Source organism: Magnolia sinica, chromosome 9, assembly GCF_029962835.1.
Source record: "Magnolia sinica isolate HGM2019 chromosome 9, MsV1, whole genome shotgun sequence".
In the NCBI taxonomy this organism is placed as follows: domain Eukaryota; kingdom Viridiplantae; phylum Streptophyta; class Magnoliopsida; order Magnoliales; family Magnoliaceae; genus Magnolia; species Magnolia sinica.
The window spans coordinates 2550032-2571998 of record NC_080581.1 but is presented as its reverse complement, the minus strand read 5'-3'; the positions used below and the strand labels follow the sequence as shown (position 1 = coordinate 2571998).

At 40.4% G+C, this 21967-nt stretch overlaps 1 protein-coding gene across 5 annotated transcripts; it reads right to left on the bottom strand.

The window, feature by feature from the left end:
• On the bottom strand, positions 1–19862 carry LOC131256654 (pathogenesis-related homeodomain protein). Of its 5 annotated transcripts, none has more exons than XM_058257612.1 (12): positions 19599–19862; positions 14941–15599; positions 14356–14521; positions 13301–13424; positions 11823–11977; positions 10952–11320; positions 10251–10478; positions 4754–4843; positions 2805–2855; positions 1707–1958; positions 1253–1342; positions 1–383 (listed from the first exon to the last, which is right to left on the bottom strand). In XM_058257612.1, exons 2-12 carry the CDS (start codon positions 15471–15473, stop codon positions 63–65), a joined length of 2379 nt encoding a protein of 792 aa, XP_058113595.1. In that variant the 5' UTR covers positions 15474–15599; positions 19599–19862; the 3' UTR covers positions 1–62. The 5 variants fall into 5 exon arrangements, with proteins under 5 accessions (XP_058113595.1, XP_058113596.1, XP_058113597.1 ...); XM_058257613.1 differs by having other exon boundaries at positions 11865–11977; XM_058257614.1 differs by lacking the exon at positions 1253–1342.
• Between the last annotated feature and the right edge of the window lie 2105 nt (positions 19863–21967).

Below are 21967 nucleotides of genomic sequence, written 5' to 3'. Positions count from 1 at the left end.
TGCAAAAAATCAATTTTCATTTCCTTCAATGATTACGAGAAGAAGATGCAGAGGAGCTGGTGTTACGATCCATTAACTGTACGAGATCGCACTTTTTCCCTCACCTCAGCAACTGGAACATAGATTACAGGTCGTTCGTCCAAATGGGTCTCATTCGATGATGCATGACTTTTATCTATGCACGTTTTCACTACCTTCTTCAGTTTCTCAATCCTATCTTCTAGACGAAACAATCTCTCCATCTCAACTAGCATCTGTTCATTGCCGGTCATCTCGTTTGCACAGCAAGTGATTTGCTGTTTGAAGCTGATGCTCTTCTTCTCCAAAGCACTTCTTCTTTTTGAAATGCTCGTTTGCTTCTTACTGTAGATTTTATTGCTCACCTGAAAAGTATAAGACAACTAATTAGCAATCTAGACCATTGGTCTTTGAGAACACCTTTGATACTCTAGCAGTGTGATGGTTGATGCACTGGCACTGAGAGACTACACACATGGCATACAAGTAACTCTAACTAAGCTGTCCTAATAGTGGGCCCCAATGTCAATGGATCATAAACCAATAAGTTACACTGATTTGGTTATTTAAATGGACAATTAATTGATGCTGTAATGAAAAATAGTAAACAATCCAATTTCAGCATATGTCAATTAATCAGGGCCTGGGATCGTTTTATTCTCTCTGATTTTGAGGTTATGATTTAATCATGGTAGGTCCCGCAATGTGGGTCTCGATACATGGTTCAGTGGTAGACACTGCATTTCAACACTAAAGTCCCGCATTCAAGTGCCCATGTGGGGTGCATGCATGGGTGTGTGAGCGCGCGCCACGTGTACAATTTCAGAGTGCCTGCATCCCACCATGCATGGATTACGCCCCCAAAACATCCTTTTTTTTATCATTTTTTTACAAGGCCCAAAAACATCCTCAATGGTACAATTCTAAGTTCTAACCTATCACTTCTCAGCCTACAAGCAGACAGTTAAAAAGAATACTCCAGCAATGGTCCACATTCAACTAAAAAATGTCCCAAGATTGGCAGCTAGGATCTTCTGATCTGGGATATTTTCTGCACGTGATCCATTCACAGTGAGAAGAAAACGGACCAATTATCTAGATTACTGGACAGTGGGCCCAACTTATCAAACTGTCAACCCAAGTGAACTGCAAAGCCTCAGATTGAGGATTCTATAATTCCCCTTGTAAATGTATTTAGTAGTTGCTCATGTTGTTAAATGGCAATATGACATACCTGACGATAAGGTATGCTCAATTGCTTTGATAAGCCCTGTTGGGAAGATATCAAAGGGAACTGATTCTCTATAAGAGCTGCTCTTAGTTTCTGCAGCAATGGCCAGGATTTAATCATGTTGTGCTTAAATTGGATTGTGTAAGGGTTGGCCACACATGATAGATTTCTGCTATTTCCATGTGGACATCCAAGCAATATATTAGGTGGGCATGAGAATGAAGATGCCCTAGCCCAAAAATCAGGTCACTCCAATCATTAGGTGGGCCACACATACACATTGGATGTGGATCGCTGGCAAGTTATCTTGAACCATCCAACAACTTCTTACAAGCATCACACACCTGATTTTTGGGCTGGAGCATCTACATGCTGGGCCCCTCCGGATGCACAGCTTAGGTGCAAGCTTTGCCAAGCATGCAAAAGGTACGTGGGAGGATCGAATAAGATATTATACCGTTATTGTGTTGGGAGACAGCGTGCCTGCTGCTCTACTCCGCTGCTTTTTCAAGGGAGTAGATATTGACTTGGGGTTCTTTCTCAAACGTATTCTCCTCAAGCTTTTGGGGACATGGATGCCGGCCACTGATGAATGGACCAGATAGGAGTTAGCCTTTGATGCTGCTAGGTCAGCATTATGATTCTTTACAGTTTCCATGTTTGATCCTTTAGCCTTGCTGTCACTGCAGAGTTGCTTTGTGTTTTCTGCCTGTAGAATAAGAAAAGGAAAAAAAAAAAAAAAAAGTTTCCAATGCCGAGGGTAGAATCAGAGAAGACTGATATGTCTTACTTGGTAGTTCTTCCGTACCAAAGTTTTTCAATCATACTACATGGATCTGTTTGGGCAGTGGATCCTGCAAAATCAGGATTAACCCCAAGTCCAGTTTGGGGGGGGCCATGCTGACCAAAAAAAAAAAAAAACACACACACACACACACGAACACACTTGTAATTGCAATTAAGCGTGGGAAAGTGCCACCATAGCATCACCAATCTGACTTGGAGGGGATGGGGCCTACCAAATCAAGATTAGGATTAATCCCAATAATGTGGGATCCCCTGCCCAAACAGACCCCAACACGCATGAAAGAAACAAGGCATAACCATGATGCGCGCACCATCTCTTAAATGCTGACGTCTCATCCACTACATGTATGTCAATCCATACTGTCCGAATCATGGATCTTGTTGTGGATTAACCGTCCAGATGGTGGCCATAAAATGGATATATGAAAAGAAACCATCAGCAGTCCAGATTAAGTGGCCAATATCAGATGGTTAAGATTGTCCAACAAGCGTGATTTTTGGGTTCTGCTCCATCTACATGGGACTCACATTTTGATGGTCTGGATCAATGTGCATGCAAGCCATATATTAACTGCTATGCTATCAAGCATCACAGGGACTTATATCATTTTTTTTTTTCATTGCTGATAATGGGAGCACAAGTACAAAAGGAGAACAACGACAAAAACACCAAGATAAATGAATTTAGGGCTTCAACATCTCATAAGTACCGGGCACATTACATGAAGAAACTGGGAAAGAACCCCACCTTTCTGATCTTAAGAGCCGTGTATCGAGCATTCTTGAACCACTTGTTGACCTGAAAAATTACCAGGCAAACATTAAATTTATGGTCTAATAGTGGACAGTTGAGTGGATTTTCTTTTTCTTTTTCTTTTTGCATCAAGGAATTACTAAGTTCTGATGTATTGGGATGTGAAAAGTATCATCATAAGCACATTCCGCAAAAGTGGGGCGCATGGTTTAGTCATCCAAGCCGTGATCCAATTAGGCCCTCTCTGTGGATAGAGGTGTGCCCCAAATATCTTTCAGAATGAAAGTTGTTAGCTGTCCAACATTCGGCCTTTCCTGGATCATTTGTATTGTTTGTTAACTGTCTATTTATCGGCCACTGATCTAAAGGACAGAACTCCTAATATAGAAGATTCTTGAGACACCCCACATCCCTGGTAGTGAACAAGAGATCAATAGTCAGGATCAAAAGAGCAAGTACCCCACTTGTACAGAATGGGCACATGACCACACTATACATGTCTGGATGCATGAGGATTATGCCCATTTGAAGCATTATCTTAAAAGGAAAGAAGAACTCAGAATACCACAACGAAACTAGCAACAATTTGCATAAATACATCTCTAGACATTCATGAAATAGCAACAATTTGTACAAAACTCGGAATGCCACAAAAATAAAAATAAAAAAGGATACACTCAAAAGTGACATTTGTCAAACGTATTCCAAGCTTTTTTGAATTTTAGAAGATTGCACAAAAATAATTTCATAATTCAAGGCTTTGTGTGAATTTTAATATTTAGATTGCAGATCGATCATGAATACTCAGTATGGAAAGACTCATTCTTCTTCTTTTTTGTGAATTCAAGGTTTTGGAAGAAGACTCCTTATGGAGGGAGGTAGTGGGAAGGAATTATGGGTTAGATGATGGGGGTTGGTGGACTCATTCTTCTTCTTTTTGTAGGGCTTCCTCGGTATGGAAAGAGGTAGTGTGGATTAGAAGGAAGGTGTGGGAAGGTATTTGTTTCTCTCCAGGTAACAGGATGCGGATCAAGTTTTGGGATGATGTTTGGGTGGGGGATCAGTCTTCGAGGGAGGCCTTCCCGTTGGTAGCTAGGAGGGCTTCAGGGGTGGGGATTGTGGTGGCTAATTGTTTCTCAATCAAAGATGATGAGGTGATTTGGGCTCCGCTGTGTAGAAGGCATTTGACTGACGTTGAGGCCTCGCAAATACCTTGTCCCTTCTAGCTCATGTGAGGCCGCAGGTATCCAAGCCGGATTTGATGGTGTGGTAGAGAGGTCCGGTATCTTTTTAGTTAGATCCTTCTACAAGTTGTTAGAGGGAGGTGTTTCTAATGGAGGGATAAGTCCAACGTCATATGTGTGGCACTATGGAGCGCCGTCTAAGGTGGCGGCTTTTGCTTAGCTAGTTGGGAGTAGCAAGGAGCTTACAGTCGATAATCTTAGGAAAAGGAAGATGATTCTCCCTAATGTTTGCGTGATGTGTTATCAACATGAGGAGATGGTGGATCACCCTTTCATCCATTGTGAGTATGCGAGGCAGTTGTGGCAAAAGTTTTTTAACCTTTTTGGAGTCTTGTGGGTCTCGCCTAACTCTATCGATCAGTTCTTCTTGTTGTGGCATGAAGGGTGGCACTCGAAGGCGGGACAAAAAGTTTGGCGTCATGTTATGTTGGCCGGTATTTGGTATCTTTGGAGGGAGAGAAACAATAGGTGTTTCAGGAGTTGATCAGGACAGGTAGAGGGAGTCTTTCAGGTAGAGAAAACGAATGTAATCGATTGGGCAGTGGCCTCGAAGGTTGTAGACCGTTTCCCAGAAAGTTGGGCAGCCTAATAAGGGTTTCCAGGTTGTTGTATAGTTCTTTTTTTTTCTGTTTTGTCTGGCTTTGGCCTTCTCTCTTAATAAATTTCTCTCATCGTTCAAAAAAAAATGATCATGAATACCTTCTCAAATGCAATACCCAACTGCTTTGAAAGACTCTCCCTGATAGCCCTTGAAGGAAGCTCATTTTCAGCAAATACCTGGCGAAGCTTCTGGTAGGATACAACAGAAATCAAATAGCTTAGGAGAGTATCAAAAAAATTCTACATTTAGAAGTAGAATACAGACTGCATACATGTGCAAAGAAGAAAAAAAAAAATTGGAATGTTGTTTTTTAAAGAGTGGACATACAGATGACATCCCATAGACTTGGATTAGTTCTAGCCATAGGCGACATATGCAGTGCACTTTCAAACTTGATTTTGATAAAGCAGTGGACTCCTGGCTGCTCGGGATTTTGAGAAACATTCAGCAATGGCAGAGATCCATTTTAAGTATGTTGCTACTAACGAGGAAGTCCATGCTACTAGGTCCCACCATGAGTGGACAACGGAGGCAAAGTATCACTGATCAGAGATATTCGTCATCCATTAAAAGGATGTGCCTACATCTCAACATTGTTGTATGGATGGAGATGATCTCTGATCAATGGGATTTTCCACATGGACCATCTATGGAAGGCCTACTAGATGAATGGCCTTTGATCTGGTACAGTATTCTATCGGGATGGACCTATTAAAAGTTTTATTTCGTTTACCCAAGACCGGCCCATTAAGAGCCGAACTAATTAAGGCAGTTCAACTACTTTTCGCCCCTAGAAAAAGGGTTGAGAGAGAGCAGAATTCAGCTACGAGATGTATCACAAAACGGGCCTACATAAACCAAAATGGTATATTCTCCTGCACAGCTGAATTTGAGGAGAAAGATACGGTATACATCCAACAACGTACCATGGATTTGTTAATCCTTCCATGAAAGAAAACCAACAGAAGGAGAAGTTGTTGGGGTCTCAGGTATAACCTAGCAGGCTTGTGACCGTGCCAACAATGATTGAAAGGATAAAGCCATCGAATAGGCCGATCCAATGTGGTAATCTGAATCTTTCTGCTAATGGGCTGAAGGGAGATGACCAATCTGTCACCTTCAATAAAAATGCTACCACTACAGCCTTCTAACTTCACCTAAAAAATTATTATTATTAATAAATAAATAAATATACTAATAATAATAATAATAAACTACATCTTTCTAACTTCTATTGCTAAAAGGATTGCTACTGTAATAAAATGAGGCCCCAAAAGGAGCCATTGGTATAGAAGTGGAGGGCAAAAGATAAACATAAAAAGTTGCGAACCTGGAATCGATCAAGAAAGACGATTGTCCAGGCACCCTTTACAGCAAGTAAAGAGAGAGAGAGAGCCTACGGGTGGTAGTAGGCGCCAAGGCTCATTAACAAATCTGCAAAGCAAAGCCACTGACAAAGAACTGATTGACTCACAAACACAAACCAAACGACACCTGCTGAACCTACAGACTATAGCAACTGCTGTTACAGGCTTGAAACCAAGGTGTTCCATAACGGTAACGGTGGCCATAATGGTCACCGTTACGATATGGGCCGCAACTAACAGCCCTTTTTATTTTTTGAAATAACTGTTATAGGACCGTTACAGGGCCGTTATGGCCTGTTGTATCTGTAATGGCCATTACGGCTGTTCCGGCCTTGTAACACATAACGATTATGATCATTACCGTTACATAATGGCCATTACAGCCATTACGGAATCGATTTGGAATACCTTGCTTGAAACGGGCCCAATGCTACGAGTACTTTTTCTCTCTTCACATTTAAAGTTCAGTGGAACCTAGAAATTGTTCCAATCCCAAAAATTCCAAAAACCATATTAGAATAGTTAAAAATATGGAAGCACAAGTAATGCAGGGCCATTTTCACATTGGGCTCGAGTGGGGTGGCCTCAAGGTATCCCGTATCGGTATCGGTTGGCGTAACGGTGCCCTCCGATACCGATACGGATACGGAGGCGTAACGGCGATACGGGGGCGTAACGGCCCGTAACGGTGCAATTTTTTTTTTCTAAAAAAATATGAAAATGTATGGATTAAATCCATAATATTCTAACCATTCCAAATATGCATTCATTTATAAATTGGAACATGTTTATGGTGGAGTAACGGTCCACTCTTTGGTGAGAAGTTGTATCGGACTGTCTGATTAATTTTTAAACCAGGTAACCTGAATTTGACTACAAAATTCATATATTTAATTTTCTAAATATCTAATTTATATACTTAACAATTTGATATCATTCTCCTAATAGTTCTTTAAAAAAATGAAATTAAATTCAGGTAGATGATGTTGCCAATTTGGGGCTGACTTGGAGGACCAATCTATGCCCCAAATCAGCCTCAAATTCATGCAATTTATTGCCATTATCCCACTTATGAATTGGTGGAAATTTATTGGATAGTGAATCATGAAAAAAATCAAAAGGCCCTATTTTAAAAAATAAAAGTCCACAACTTAACAATTAAAACTATTCAAACAATTTGATTTTGGCATTGTGAGTTAGCAATTGCAGTCCATAATTTAATTGGTAAATTTTAAGTTAATATATGTCTCGTGTACAATTTTTTAAGGGCCCGAATTAGGCGGGACTCGGATTGTGAAGTGTAGCACACGTGTCAAAGTTTTTTGGGCCCCACCCGTGATGAATGTGTTATATCCACACCGTCCATCCATTTGCCAAATAATTTTAGGGCATGACGTCGCAAAATGGATGGATGACATGGATAAAATATATACATCATGGTGGGGCCCACTCGGGTCTGATCATGAGGTATGTGTTATATCTAAACCGTCCATTCATTTGACGAGCTCGTCTTAAGGCTTGACACGAAGAATAATACAGATCTAATTATCAAGTGGACCACACTGCAAAAAGCAGTGGGGAATTAAACGTCTACCATTGAAACCCTTCTTGGGATCACAGAAGTTTTGGATCAATATGAAATTTGTTTTTCCTCTTCATTCAGGTCTTTTTGACCTTATGAACAGATTGGATGGAAAATAAACGTTACGGTGGGGCCTGCGAATTGTTTAACGGTGAAAATCATTATCTCTGCTGCTATTTTTGGTGTGGTCCAGACGATCTTTGGATATAATTCATTTTTTTGTTAGTGCTCTAAAATGATCTCTGAAAATAGATGAACGGTGTAGATATAATAAATACATCACTGTGGAACCCATGTAACTTTGATCTCCTTTGAACCGTTCATACAACTCGGAGCTCGAGGAGTGTCAATGCTCGTCTTAGCATGACATGTACCTACAACACCAGTCAATCCGCTTCCGATTTTAAAAGAAAAAAACGGGAGAGAGGGAAACCAAAAAGAAAAAAGAGGGAAAGAAGAGAGAGAGAGAGAGAGAGAGAGAGAGAGAGAGAGAGAGAGAAGAAGAAGAAGAAGGCCACAGCGGCCGCAGCCGCAGCCGCAGCAAGGCTACAGCTGCCTAAGAAGAAGAAGAAGAGGAAGAAGAAGGAGAAGAAGAAGAAGAAAAGAAAGAAAAAAAGGTAATTTTTTTTCCTTTTTTTCCCTATTTTTCAAGGCCCGTAACAGCCGTTACAAGTCCGTAAGAGCCGTTACAGTCACGGAATCGAGGAAGTGCCCGTTTCGACTCAAGGCCCGTAACAGCCGTTACAAGTCCGTAACAGCCGTTATGGCCCGTAACGGCCCTGTAACGGCTGTTACGGTCACAAATCGGGGGGATGCCCATTTTGATCCCGTATCGCGTAACAGTGTCGGCCATTTCCGTTACGTATCGGCCGATACGGCCGTATCGTAACGGATACAGGACACCTTGGGTGGCCTATGGGATGCGGGGGCACACTCGGGGTGGGTGGCCTATGTAAGGTGGGTGGCTCATGTGAGGCAAAACTCATGCGATTTGGAGCCCACGAGGGGGCGAAACCGATGTGATTTGGGGCCCGCAATGAGGGTTCGGCCGAGGACCTAACCCATGGATGTGGGGCCTGGGCTATGAGATAAAGGGATTAATTCGACATGCTCTATCAATTCGAGATTTTAACGCAAGTGGTTAATTGTCCTGCATCAAATTGGTATCAGAGCGGGAGGTCTCATGTTCGATTCCTCACCAGGAGTGATTGATGTGGGGACATTTTCACACTGGGCTCGAGTGGGGTGGCCTATGGGAAGCGAGGGCACACTCGGAGTGGGCGGCCCATGTGAGGCGGGCGCCTCATGTGCGGCAATACCCATGTGATTTGGTACCCACGAGAGGGTAAAACCCATGTGATTTGGGGCCCACGAGGAGGGTTCGGCCGATGACCTAACTCATAGATGCGGGGCCTAGGCTATGAGATAAAGGGATTAATTCACCATGCTCTATCAGTTCGAGCTTTTAGAGCAAGTAGTTAATTGTTCTGCATCAACAAGCAAAGTAATAGAACGGTCACGAGTTGATGAAGAAGAATGAGCAACTTTCTTTTTCTTTTTTCCTTTTTTTTCTTTTTTAAGGATAGAATGAGCAACTTTCTAAACATAAGAAGAACACGATGAAAAAGGTGCTCTTCAATATGAAGAAAGAAAAGTTATTTTAGCTGAAAAAGTACCTTCAATTACTCAAAATAAAAAATAAAAAATAAACAAACACTAGTCCTATGAGATTGCTACCATCCATCGCTGCCAAAACTTACCAATTCCCTCACCAAGCTCTCCTAAAAGTAGGATTTTAGCCATGCTGTTATAACAGAGGTTAATATTTTGGAAAATCAACAATGGATGTGACCTAAAAGGGGTCCTTGAAAACCATAAACAGGGCTAATAGTTCGAAAACTTGCTGGGCTGACTCCAAACTTGGACAAGTCAGCTTGATTTGGCAAGGTTTCGAGCCAAGTTGCTGGGAAACTCAGTCTTGGGTCTGACTCAATCCTGACTCACAATGACTCTCTGACTGGACACAACTCATGGTGACTCAAACCGAGTCACTCGATGAGTCACAGTATGAACACTAATAAAATGTAAATGAGGAAGGAGGGAGTCGAACCCGTGACCTCCGCTAGAGGGAAGATGAACTTAAGCAGCGCACCATTGAGTGGTTTGATTACAACATTTGCATTTTACATTGCTTCTATTAACTAAGAATGTTAAATATCTAGTCCTAACCCTCATTTTTTTTAATATAAAATTATTAAATACAGAGTCGAATCGAGTCGAGTCAATTTATCGGGTTTTCAAACTATGACAGGGCCCACCAAAAAATTCCAAAAAAAAAGGACCTCTACATTCTCCATAATCAAAGGCAATGATAGCCAATAAAATTGGCCACAGTCAGGAAAATGGGCTGCTGATGTTAAAAATAAATCATGCAAACACATCGCTGTTGCACAGTGACAGCAGTGAGTTATTCATCTTTCTTTGACATGGATTTGTTGCAGGCAAAGGTTGATTTTGGTTCTCCTTTGGTGAACAGTTAGTAGTGGGACCCACCTCGGCTACATCACGATTCTATTATCCCAATGAAATTTGATAAGAGATAAGAAATGAATAATTTTTTTTTCAAAGAGTAGGGATGGTAGTTACCTCAACTGCATTGGGTGGAATCCTGAAGAGCGGTTTCCTATCTTGGGAAACAGCCGGCTGTTTCTTTTTAACTTCTACAGTTAGTTCATTACCCAAACAGCGGGCCTCATCATTGCACGCAGCCATAACAGTGCCTGCATCAGACTCCTTCCCCTTCTGCTTTCTTCTACGTGGGCCCCAGTCCTCATCTTCGCTTAATTGTTCATTTTCTGCCTTGCCAAACATTTCCTACAAAACAGCAAACATGAATATTTGGCTTCAGCGCCTAAACATGAATTGGAAATGAAAGCTACAGTTGCTCAAAAATATCTTGTTCTATACATATGTTGTGAAAATATAAAATACTCAGCCCCAACAACTGGAATTTTTGTCAAGGCAGGCATTCCATAGGGCCCACATTTCAGTGATACCAGATTGTTCTTCAGGTAAGCCCCAGGGTGGAATGCTGCAAAAACCACCCCCGATGGACAAACCTGGTCATCTGATTGTTGGCCCGTGAATGGATGGTTAAAGATGAAATTGTAGCCAACAGCAAAGGCAATGTGAAAAAATCCACTAATTGGACGGATGGCATTGTTTGACAGAAATTTAAGCATTGAGATGAAATATTCAAAGAACCAAATGCATATATACATAACCCACTACGACAAATAAATATCTTTGTTACTGCAGTTGAGAACTCAAGAGCTTCATGCACTCACATCATACAGTTTCTTATAGTCGACATCCTTCCGCTGCCTCCGACAGCTCATTATTTCACGATCATCAGTGTCATCAGAATCAATGCTGATGATCGAATCATCTAAATTTCTCCTTTGATTTTTTGCCTGAAACCCTCCACTAAAACTATTTTTTGGAGAACTAGCTTCGTCAGATGACCAAAATAAGCTACTTGAACTGCAAGCATCATCAGACAGGTCCTCTTCTTCCGTTCCCAATCGGCTGCACACCTTTTCATTCATTTCCGGGTTGTAATCCTCATCCTCTGAATCATCAGATGGCCATTCTTCTGCTGGATCAACAGATGTATTCTCACCATCAGGGGCAGTAGCTTCCTCCTTAAAAATATCCTATTATGGTTTCAAAAGTGTAATTTTAATTATTAGTATAGATGAATAGGGAAAACTGCAACTCTTGAATCAGATCATATCGAAATTGGTGAAAGATAACTTCGCCTTTAAAAGGTGAAATGAAGATTATTACAAGACGAAAGCTCACCCATCTTCAAGAGCCAACACATGCACCACATGTGGATCCAGACGTTCATAGAGTGGTCCCATGGAGAATTTTCCTTAGCCTGAAAATCCAGGTGGTCCATTTATCAGGTGGGCCACACATTTTAAGAAATGGCGGTTAACAAAATGATAAACAGCGGCCAAAATGAAACATGCATGCATTGCTCACCTGGTGAGTGGACCTGCCAGATTTTTAGAATGGGGCACATGCACTGTGGGAACCACCCTAATGATATAAAAGGTCCCATGCATGTGTGCCTCATTGGCACATCTATTGCATTTGGCATTTGAAGATGGGGCATCTGGAATTACCATTCCAGTTATCACAATTACCAACCTGCCAATTACTATTTGCAGTGAAGCAGGAACATTTACCAACCTGCCAATTACTATTTGCAGTGAAGCGGGTGCCAAGATGTGCATTAACAGCCTCTAGTATTTCCATCTTACACTCACAAAATTTGCAAAGCCATCCTTGATCTCCAGGAGGTACTGGACGATAGACTTGAGTCAGTTTCATTATAGTAGTTGCTTCTCAGCATGGCAACTATCTGCCATGGTTAAAAGACCATGCAACTCAGATTGACTCGCTTGACCCTGAATCAATTCGTGACTCTCGCAAGTCACCCAAGTTGGGGGTGACTTGTGGTGCCGAACTGGATCGGTTCCCAATGAGTCCGAGTCAATTCATCTGAGTTGTGAGTCTTAAAACCATGCTATCTACATCTACAAGTAGAGAAGACCAAAAGCGGAAAAAAAAAAAAAAAAATGGATTAAAAAATCAGATGAAGACTAGAATCCGAGACCTGATAGGTGACAGATGAATGGTAGAAATAGCAGCGTTGGATGAATAATCACAAGAAGTTTCTTTGTGGAAAGTTTCTTACTAGCAATTTTAGAAGGGTGAGCATAACTTCTTGAAAACACCAACATAGAATGATACAAAAAATGGGCAGTGTTTTGAATTGTATTTTTTTTCTTTCCCTGTGTCTCTATTTCCCTTTAAATAAATAAAAAAATTTTAAAAAAAAAAATCAATTTTTAATTAGAAGTTTTAAAAATAAATAAATAAACATGAGTTACCAAGGCTTATGCCTCACCTGTTCAAAGGTCCCAGTGTCTCACCTTTGACTCATGCCTTTCAAAACAATGATGACAGATAAGCATTATTAAAAGTTCACAACATTCCTTGAATGATCGTATATCAAGAAAATATAATGATAACTCAAACTATCACTAATTAAAAATGTCATGATATAATTGTAATATTTTCGCAATTTCCAATATATGGATATTTTTTCTTAATTCTTTTAAATTTTCTCTCCTATTTATTTTATTTTCTCATACGTTTATTTTTATGCAAGTTTTTTCGCAATGTATCTCAAAGAAGAAAAAAAGCCAATAATTTTTGAAAATCTCCCGAGAAACTCATGTGCTGAGAAATAGCATCGAACAAGAGTTGCAACTTGAGGAAACCTCACACTTCATTGAAATGTCCTATCATTGATAGCAATATGTATCACCCCAAGAAATCATCAAGCAGTTGAATGGAAGCTGCCAATTAATGAACTTTAAGTCTCCCAAAACATTTGAAAAATAAAAAATGAAAATCATCAAAAATTCAATGAGAACTTTAAAATGGGGTAATCGGAAAATATGGACTCAGCCTGCCATGCCCAAAGTCAATTAGGAAAGAGTACAGGTACTTCAAAAAATATTGAAGTGATTCACATCAACCGTTTCATATATTCAACTCTCTGAAAGATGAGATTTGCGCAATGAATATCAAGTAAAGCGTGTGGAAGAATGGCTTACTGTTTTCAGTTGCTAATGGAGGCTCCAGACATTTTTGGTGGAAAGCACAATTGCACGTCCCGTCACATAATATTATATCATTATCTGGGAAAACATCCCGTGACTTGCATTTTGCACAGAAAATCTAGCAGTGAAAAGTAGAGTTGTAAATATCCAAGTCCCCAAACACCATAGAGGACTTTCTACTAGATCATTTAGTAATGCGGATGATATATACACCAAATGTTTCTGGTATCTTTTACTTTTGTATCAGAAGAGGTTTTTTCTTTTCTTTTCTTTTCTTTCTGTCTTTTTTTTAGAGAGAAAGAGAGAAGAACACAAGGGGCACACTCCAGTGGTACTGGGACCACCGTAAGTTTATGGTGTTACTGGGCAGATGTGGGGTCTGGTGATGCGTTCACAGAATCCAACACATCCATAAGATGCGTCACCTCATAAAACCAACAGAGCCCAGAAATCAGACCAATCCAACACACAGATGAGCCACAGCACATGGCACATATTAAGAGTGAATGCCCACCGTTGATTAACATAGATGACCCACCATGTTGTGCATATATAATCAAGGCCATTCAGACCCTTCATCCAACCCAGATAAATGGTCGTGCCAATATTCAGACTGTTTTGCAACTCAGATGAGCCCCTCTGGAATTCAAGGGCAGGCGTTCCCTCAAAGCTCACATTAATTTTGGATCAGGCTGAACTTTGGAAAGGGTTTTTCGGAGGCAACACATCGGATAGACGGGTTGGATGGTGAAAAAACATCATGTGGGTCCCACATCTGCCTGGTACCACTGGACATGCCCCAGAATACAATTTTGTATCGTTCTTTGTTCCCCCTTTTTGAAAGTAACAGTTTTGTACTATTCGAACAACAAAAGTAGAAAGAAATGGTGTATGTATCAAAAGAAGAGAGCTTACTACCATTGCCCCTTAGTAATAGAAAACGGGTATAATTTACAGAAGTTGCTTCAAGGCTGAAATGAAGCCAATGTCCAACAATATGCAGTATGAAAATGTAAATACACAACCATAGAAAATACGACATTACGTACATGTTCATGGAAAACAGATCCATCCGGGTTGATCACAGCATCTTCAATGCATCCTTCAGAACTAAGCAATTCCAGCTGGCGGATTGCATCACGGATACCAAGTTTACATCTCAATATTTGCTTCACAGCTCTTTGTAACTCCTTTTCTGGCTTAATTTTTTCCCGACTGAAAATAAAAGCTTAAAAAACTCTTAATCTCTACTACATATAACACGAGGAGCCAAGGACAGCACCACTATATTGATTTCCTAGCCCAAGAATCAGGTTGGTCCACTGGTCAGGTGGGCCACAGTTTGCAAAACAAATATATGGCTATGAAGAACTTGGCTACTGAAGTTTTCTAATCCATCTACCTCTTTCCAATATGGGGCCCACACGCTGATTGGACCATCTTAGGGACGGATTGGAGAATGCTGATTTTTGGGCTCTGGGGGTTTTCTGAGATGGCGCATCTTATGAACGGATTGGATTCGGTGAACACATTACTGGGCCCAACAGCTGCCCAGTACCACCATAAGCTCACGGTGGTACCAGTACCACTGGAGCACCCCATAATTTAAATGGGAATAGGTAAGTGCTACATACCTCTGACCTTTCCATCCCTCTCCGGAGTATGCATCAATAAGGTTCTGCTCCAACTTCATTTTGATCAGCAGGTACCTTGTTCTTCTTTGCAAACGGGATGCTTCGTCTGGCTCAACACGCTCCTTCCTCTTCTTCTTTCTCCTTTTCTCTATTCTTTGAACTCCATCACCAGCAGCGTTTTCCCCATTCCGTTTCCGTCTCAAGGGTGAAGGTTTCCCAGCTACAAGCTGTAAGGAAGATTGCTTCCTGTTGGCCTTCACATTGGAGAGTTTCTGCATAGTTCTTCTCACCCGTTTTCCATTGAGAGAGTTATTCCTATTACCACCACCAGAAAACTCCGATGCCTTTTTCTTGGATCGGATCGAACCGATCGTCTTTACAGATCTTGGTTTCAGTTTGCATCTTTTAGAATAGGACATTTTGCAGCTGCTTTTCTTTTGTATTGTGAGATTTCTCTTAGACCCAATTTCCTTCTTGGAGAAGGAAGACTTTCCAGAAGCCTGGTTAAGTATTCTCTTGCGAGCATTTGTCATATCGTCTCCGCATAGAAAGCGGGCTAATGCAAGCTGACCCAGTTAATCAAAATGCCAATTGCTGACATAAATAGTCATCCTTTCATAACCTTCTAAGATCCTCACCAACATAGACGATGTGGAGCCCTGAAGATTAATTTGGTTGGACATATCAGAACTAAAAGTTATGGAAAAATAGCAGAAATGTTCCGGTGTTCTCAGAGAACTATAATTTATAGTGCCCCTAGTTGCACCGGTTCAATGGGACAGTCCAATCGATCAATCTGAAATGTCCATTAATTCCAAAACACAACTCCTAGGCAACCATGAAAAAAATCACCTGATTAGATGATTAAATCCATCACTGATTTTGTTTTATTGTCTATAGCCATCCTTTTTTCCAAGCCATGGATGGGATGGTTAAAATTGTCTAATGGAAGTGATTCTTTAGAATCATAAGCAATCAATGATGGCCTAACAATTAGATGGATCAAATTGTTGATGGGCCTATTTTTGTGTAAATGATCTTGACCATTCATATTAAAGACCATTGATTAAAAAAAATGGTCAATATTCGTCGTATCAGTGTGAAGCTTTCGTGGTAGCCCATACAATGTGCTCTGGACGTAATGAACAGTCTAGACTCTAGATCAATGGATTGGACAGTTTTAATCTACACTCTAGATCAATGGATTGGACAGTTTTAACTGTTCCAATGCAAACTGTTCCAATGCAACTAGGAGCATGATAACTTATAGTGTGCTGAAAGCACTGGAGCATTTCTCGACAAATAGAACACTTAAATATATGAATTCATCACCGCAATTTATTGATTTCCACAATCACCAAAATAATTTATACACAGACCTACCAGTGAATCTATAATTTGAAATTTGAAATTTTCTTCTTGAAAAAAGATAGATAAGAGAAAGGTAGGGAAGAAGAGGATGCACATTAATCAAGATGAATGGAACAAATTCAAAAGAGAACTCTATCATCATCCATTCCTGCGACATGCTACTTGATCCTAAAAAGCATGCAATCTTCTAATAAAATCAAGAGATTGAGAAACTTCAACCAACTATCTATTTTACCCCATATAAATTAGCAATAATCTACCCTTCGAAAAAGGAGACTTGATAGCTCAAATAGTGAATCAGCCATGGTTCAAAATTCAAAACGTTTGGATAATCCTAACACTTTAATTGGTGGCTGACAAATGAATACTAAAGGCAAAAAGCAATGACTCAGATTCAGTGAGGAAAGGTCCTTATTAGGAAGAATTGAACTTAGGATGTATGCGCCTCCAACAATACCATACATTTGAAGAGACAGATGGCAAAACTCAAATTAATGGACTGTTCGAGGGACTCAAATTAATGGACAGTACGATCCCTCCCTCATTGTATGAAGTCTTCTAGTCAGTAAAACTAGAAACGACTAGTGCAAAAGAAAACCTCAAAATAAACTTGCATTCAATCATTAATCAGTGTGTTTATGCCAAACGTCCAGCTCTCTTGATATAAGCCATAAGTTCATCTGGAATTTTCTAAAAGGAAGTTTCTTGATGATTCTTTCTTGCTTGCACTTGTATAATCCTACTAAATTGCTGACAACAAAACCAATTAAACAAGGAACTGAAATAAAGTAAGGATAGCAATGGCAGCCTAACACAGCCTGCAGAGTCAGGGCTGGGGCCCTAAACTTGGGACGACTGGACCCGGGCACCAAGACAAGTGTCATGTTGAACAGGAGTGTGAGATCCAGTCCGTCCATCTCGAGGGTCCTGCCATGGGGATGCCTTGGCCCAAAAGTCAGGCCTGCCCACTAAAGATGTGGTGTTAGAAACGAATAGACAGCTAAGAAAAGCTTGCTCTTTTTTACTTTTTTTTTGGCCATACACTTGTTTTGTAAACTGTTTGGGAATGGGCATGATTCCTTTCAGCAAGCCATCTACACTCTGGGACCCACTTGAGGGATGGCTAGGATTGTGCACCGATATGAACCTGCCTTTTTATGTTCACTTTTCCTTACAGTTAAGGCCTGGCCTAGCCCTATAGGGCCAGGGCTAGAGCTTAACGGAGCAGGGTAAAGCTAGGGCCAACCCTGGCCATTGCCACCCCTAAAATAAAGCATCCAAATATAATCTTAATTCTTCATATATCAGCTGTAAGGTTACATGTATACAACCATATGGGCTGTCCTTGCTGTATAGTTGGCGTACAGGCCCTCAATTAGCAATGGGTTGATACAAAGGGACTTTTAGCACCAACCAATTGGGCTAGTGGGTCCCATCGTCTAATTGGATTCCGTATAACATGGGATATGTCACACATGCTTAAGGAGAGTCCATCTTGGCCCTCCTTTCATCCACTCATGTAGTGTGGCCAGATCAATCCGGATGCCTAGTTTTGGATGATCATACATGTGTCATGTATATGGTACACAATCTAGAGGCACAATAATGTGGTGACTTAGAGAGACAGTGAATCAGCTCATGCACATCTACAGCAACCCAACATGAGAAACCAACAAGACCCAAGATTGAAAAATCTTCACAAATACATCTAGGAAAGGCTTCTTCGAAAACCACAATGGGATCCAAAACATGATGGATTTCCACAGCAATCCAACTGAAAGCAAGCAATCTTATCACGAAAACCAACAAGGCCTAATAACAGAAATGCATATGCAAAATGAAAACAAAACCAAAAGAGGACCTCTTCTCCAAAACTTACACCGGATATTTACAACAACCCATTTGAAATAAGCAAACACCAGTCACAAAAACCAAAAGGACCCAATAGGAATTCAAATGGATTTCCACTGCCCAGCTGAAAACAAGCAACCCTAACATAAAAACCACCAAGACCTCATAACTGCAATGAATCAATTGCCACCCAAAAATGGGGGAAAAAAAAAAAAAACTCTTCACTAAAACCCACAAGGGAATTCAATAGACTATGGATTTTCACAACAACCATTTTAAAAGGAACATTTCTAATTCCAACCAAAAGAGGACCTCTTCTCCAAAACTTATATGGGATACTTACAGAAACCCATTTGAAAATAAGCAAACACCTGTCACAAACAGCAAAAAGACCCATTAAAAAATCTTCAAAATGCATCAGAAAATGCTCCTCCCCCACATGGGAATTCAAATAGATTTCCACAATCCAACTGAAAACCAGCACTCCTATCATAAAAACCAACAAGACCCAATAACAGAAATGCATCGATTGTCACCCAAAATGAAACAAAGAAAGGGGGGACTCTCCTCCAAAACCTACAAGGGAATTCGACAAAAAAACATGGAATTTTACAACCAGTCAACCACCCATTAGAAAAGGAGCATTTTCTTAATAATACCAACTGAAAAAAGACTTCTTCTCCAAAACTTAAATGGGCCATTTGTACGAAACCCATTTGAAAATAAGCAAACACCTCTCACAAAAGCCAAAAAGACCCAATTTAAAAACTTATTAAAAACATATACATTAGAAAATGCTCCTCTCCAAACCCACATGGGAATTCAAATGGATATCCACAAATATAACAGAAAACAAGCAATCTTATCATAAAAAACCAACAAGACTTACAAGTAACTCACTTACAGGCGGTGTTTGGACAGGAAATTTCACCTGTGAGTTATGAGAAGTGATTCCACTTATCTATAAACAACTTCCACCTGAAAATTTCAGGTGTAACTTGTTTACAAATCGAAAAGCTACAGGCATCCAAACGACCCCTAACAGAAATGAATCAATTCTCACCAAAAATGGAAAAAACCCCACTTCTCCAAAACTCACAAGAGAATTCAAGAGACCATGGATTTTCACATCAACCCATTAGAAAATGAGCATTTTCCAAAACCAACTGAAAAATTAAAAGAAGAAAATTATCCAAACCGTTAAAACCATTCCACCCAAGATTGAAATATCTTCAAATCCACATCTTTGATCACCCACCCAAAACAAAAACAAAAAAAAAAATAAAAAAACAAAAGAGCCCACCAAAAAGAAAGAGAGAAATCTCTCAATCAATACTAAAATCATCACGGAAATAAACATATGTGTCTCGCCAATTCAATATGAGAAAAAAAAAATAGAATGAGGAAATCAGGTAAGGGGGAAGGATTAAACTCACCAGACAGAGAGACCTAAGCTTACTGCCTTTTTCTGATTGAAGATTCTCATAATTCGCATTTCTCTTTTGAATATTTTTTGCTCTTGTTTTTTCTGTTGGGTGGGGTTGGAATCGTGTTGGAAGATCTTGGCAGTGGCCAGATTACCGTGAAGACGATCTTGGGCTCTTTGGTACAGCCAACGGTCGCTGTTCAGTCTCTCTCCCTCTCTCCCACTGCCTGCAAAACCAATGCGCTTTCTTTTTTCTTAGGCGGGTTCCTCTACATCGTTTGTAGAATAAGCTTTATCTACAATGTTGTGTGTGGGTCCCACCTTGATAATTCATAGAATCCACTCCGTCCATCATGTGATAAACATTTTTTTAAAATATTTATACAAAAAATCATGTGGATCCAATATTTATATCGGCCACACTATGTACAATCATCCTAATTCTTTGAAACACGTGGTGTGTCCCAACGAAGCTTTAGAACTGTCTTATTTTTATCGAGTAAATTCATCATGGTGCGATAATTCTTATGAATGAATTCGATGGGATATACAGGACACAGTGGACCCCATACAGAATCTGATAGGTTTTAGTGGTGGGATTCCATCCAACTGTACCCTGTGGTGTGACCAACCTGGGGTTGATCGGCCTGATTATTTACAACATAGTGTGGAATTCAAAGCATCACCTTATGAACGGATTGGATTTTTGGATCTACATCACTGTGGGCCCACACAACATTGTGGAATAAGCTTATTCTCCAAATGGATTGCATCCTGTCCTGAGTACCGACGTCGCTGTTAGTCAGTGTTCTTGGCCCCACCATGATGTCTTTGTTTTATCCAATCTGTCCATCCAATTCTCCGTATCATTTTATGGTAGGATTTAAAAAATGAGGCAGATCCAAATCTCAGGTGGACTACACCACGGGAAAAGAACGATGATTGAACGCCCACCGTTAAACAAATTCATAGGGCCCAGTGTTTATTTTCCATCCAACCTGTTGATTAGGTCACATAGACCTGGAAGAAGGGATAACACAAATATCAGCTCGATTAAAACTTTTGTGGCCCCCAAGAATCTTTTAATGGTGGCCGTTCAATCACCACTGTTTCCTGTGATATGGTCCATCCGGGATTTGGATATGCCTTAATTTTTGGAATTACGGAATATAATGAGCTTAAAAAATGGATGGACGGTTTGGATAAAATATAGACATGATGGTGGGGCCCACATAGCACCGACCAGTAGCGACGTAGTCACTGGAAGCGTCAGTATGCGGTCCGCGTCCAGAGGAAACGGTCTCTCTTAAGGAGCTATATGATACTCAGGCAGCGTATGACGCATGATACGCAGGTATCCAGATATGTACATGTGGCATACATTAACTTAAGTCAAACGGATTATAATGCGTAATCCTCATAAATCAGATTGTTTGGTTGAAGGACGATACTTTTTTACTTGAAAGAAGACCATGGGATGGTTTTGATTTTTCACCGTCCAATAAGTGTCCATAAATCCATCCGATATTAAGATAATCAAATATGTGTATCTTTTTGTTCATGACTCGTCTGAACTGGGACCATAATTTTGGACGGTTTAATTGGAGTAGTTCTATTCCATGTACGCAATTTCCTAGTAACTTCGAACTGCCTGAGTATCATCCACCACGCTCTGCCAGAGCATTGAAGTTTTTCTCTTCGATGTAGGAATGATCTGCTTCACACCCCGTGAATTGTCGTAAATACCCTTCCGCATTTATAGTGCGGTAGGAGTGGATTAGTTTTTTTTTTTTTTTTTCCTTAATTATTATTACACACGCACACACACCCCCACACACTCACTACTCGAACAATGATGTCTGTGTTTTATCCAATCCGTCCACGTGCTTAATCCAATACGGTACGGCCCCTGCCGTTGGGCCCACATTGATGTACATAGCCTATATCCGTTCCGTTCATCCGTTTTTCCAGATCATTTTTAAGCATGAAAATAAAAATTATGTAGATAAGATTCTCAGTTCGAATATTCCATAGGAAACAGTGGAGAATGACCGTTAAAACTTCCTGTGGGCCATAAATGTTTTAGATCAAGCTGATAATTGTTTTTTTACTTTCATCCATGTTTGTAGGATCTTATCAACAGGTGAAGTAAAACAAAAATTACAGAAACATAACGGTGGGACCTAGGAATTTTTAATGGTGGAGCGTTCAATCACCACTTTTTCTTATAGTATGTCCCAGTTGAGATTCAGATCGGCTTAATCTTTGGGATCATACACTAAAATTATCTGAAAAAACAGATGGACGGCGTGGATATAGAATAATATGTCCATCGTGGTGGGCCGCATGGTAAGTGCCGCAGCTTCTTCGGTGATGCTC

Bases quoted from the DNA above. Each gene is read 5' to 3' on its own strand.
- LOC131256654 (XM_058257612.1), bottom strand. From the start codon at position 15,473: ATGACAAATGCTCGCAAGAGAATACTTAACCAGGCTTCTGGAAAGTCT. The intron at 11,321-11,822 runs GTTGGTAATTGT...AAACCATAATAG, and splicing joins CTGCAAATAGTAATTGGCAG to GATATTTTTAAGGAGGAAGC. The intron at 384-1,252 runs GTATGTCATATT...TATACTTTTCAG, and splicing joins TGAGCATACCTTATCGTCAG to GTGAGCAATAAAATCTACAG.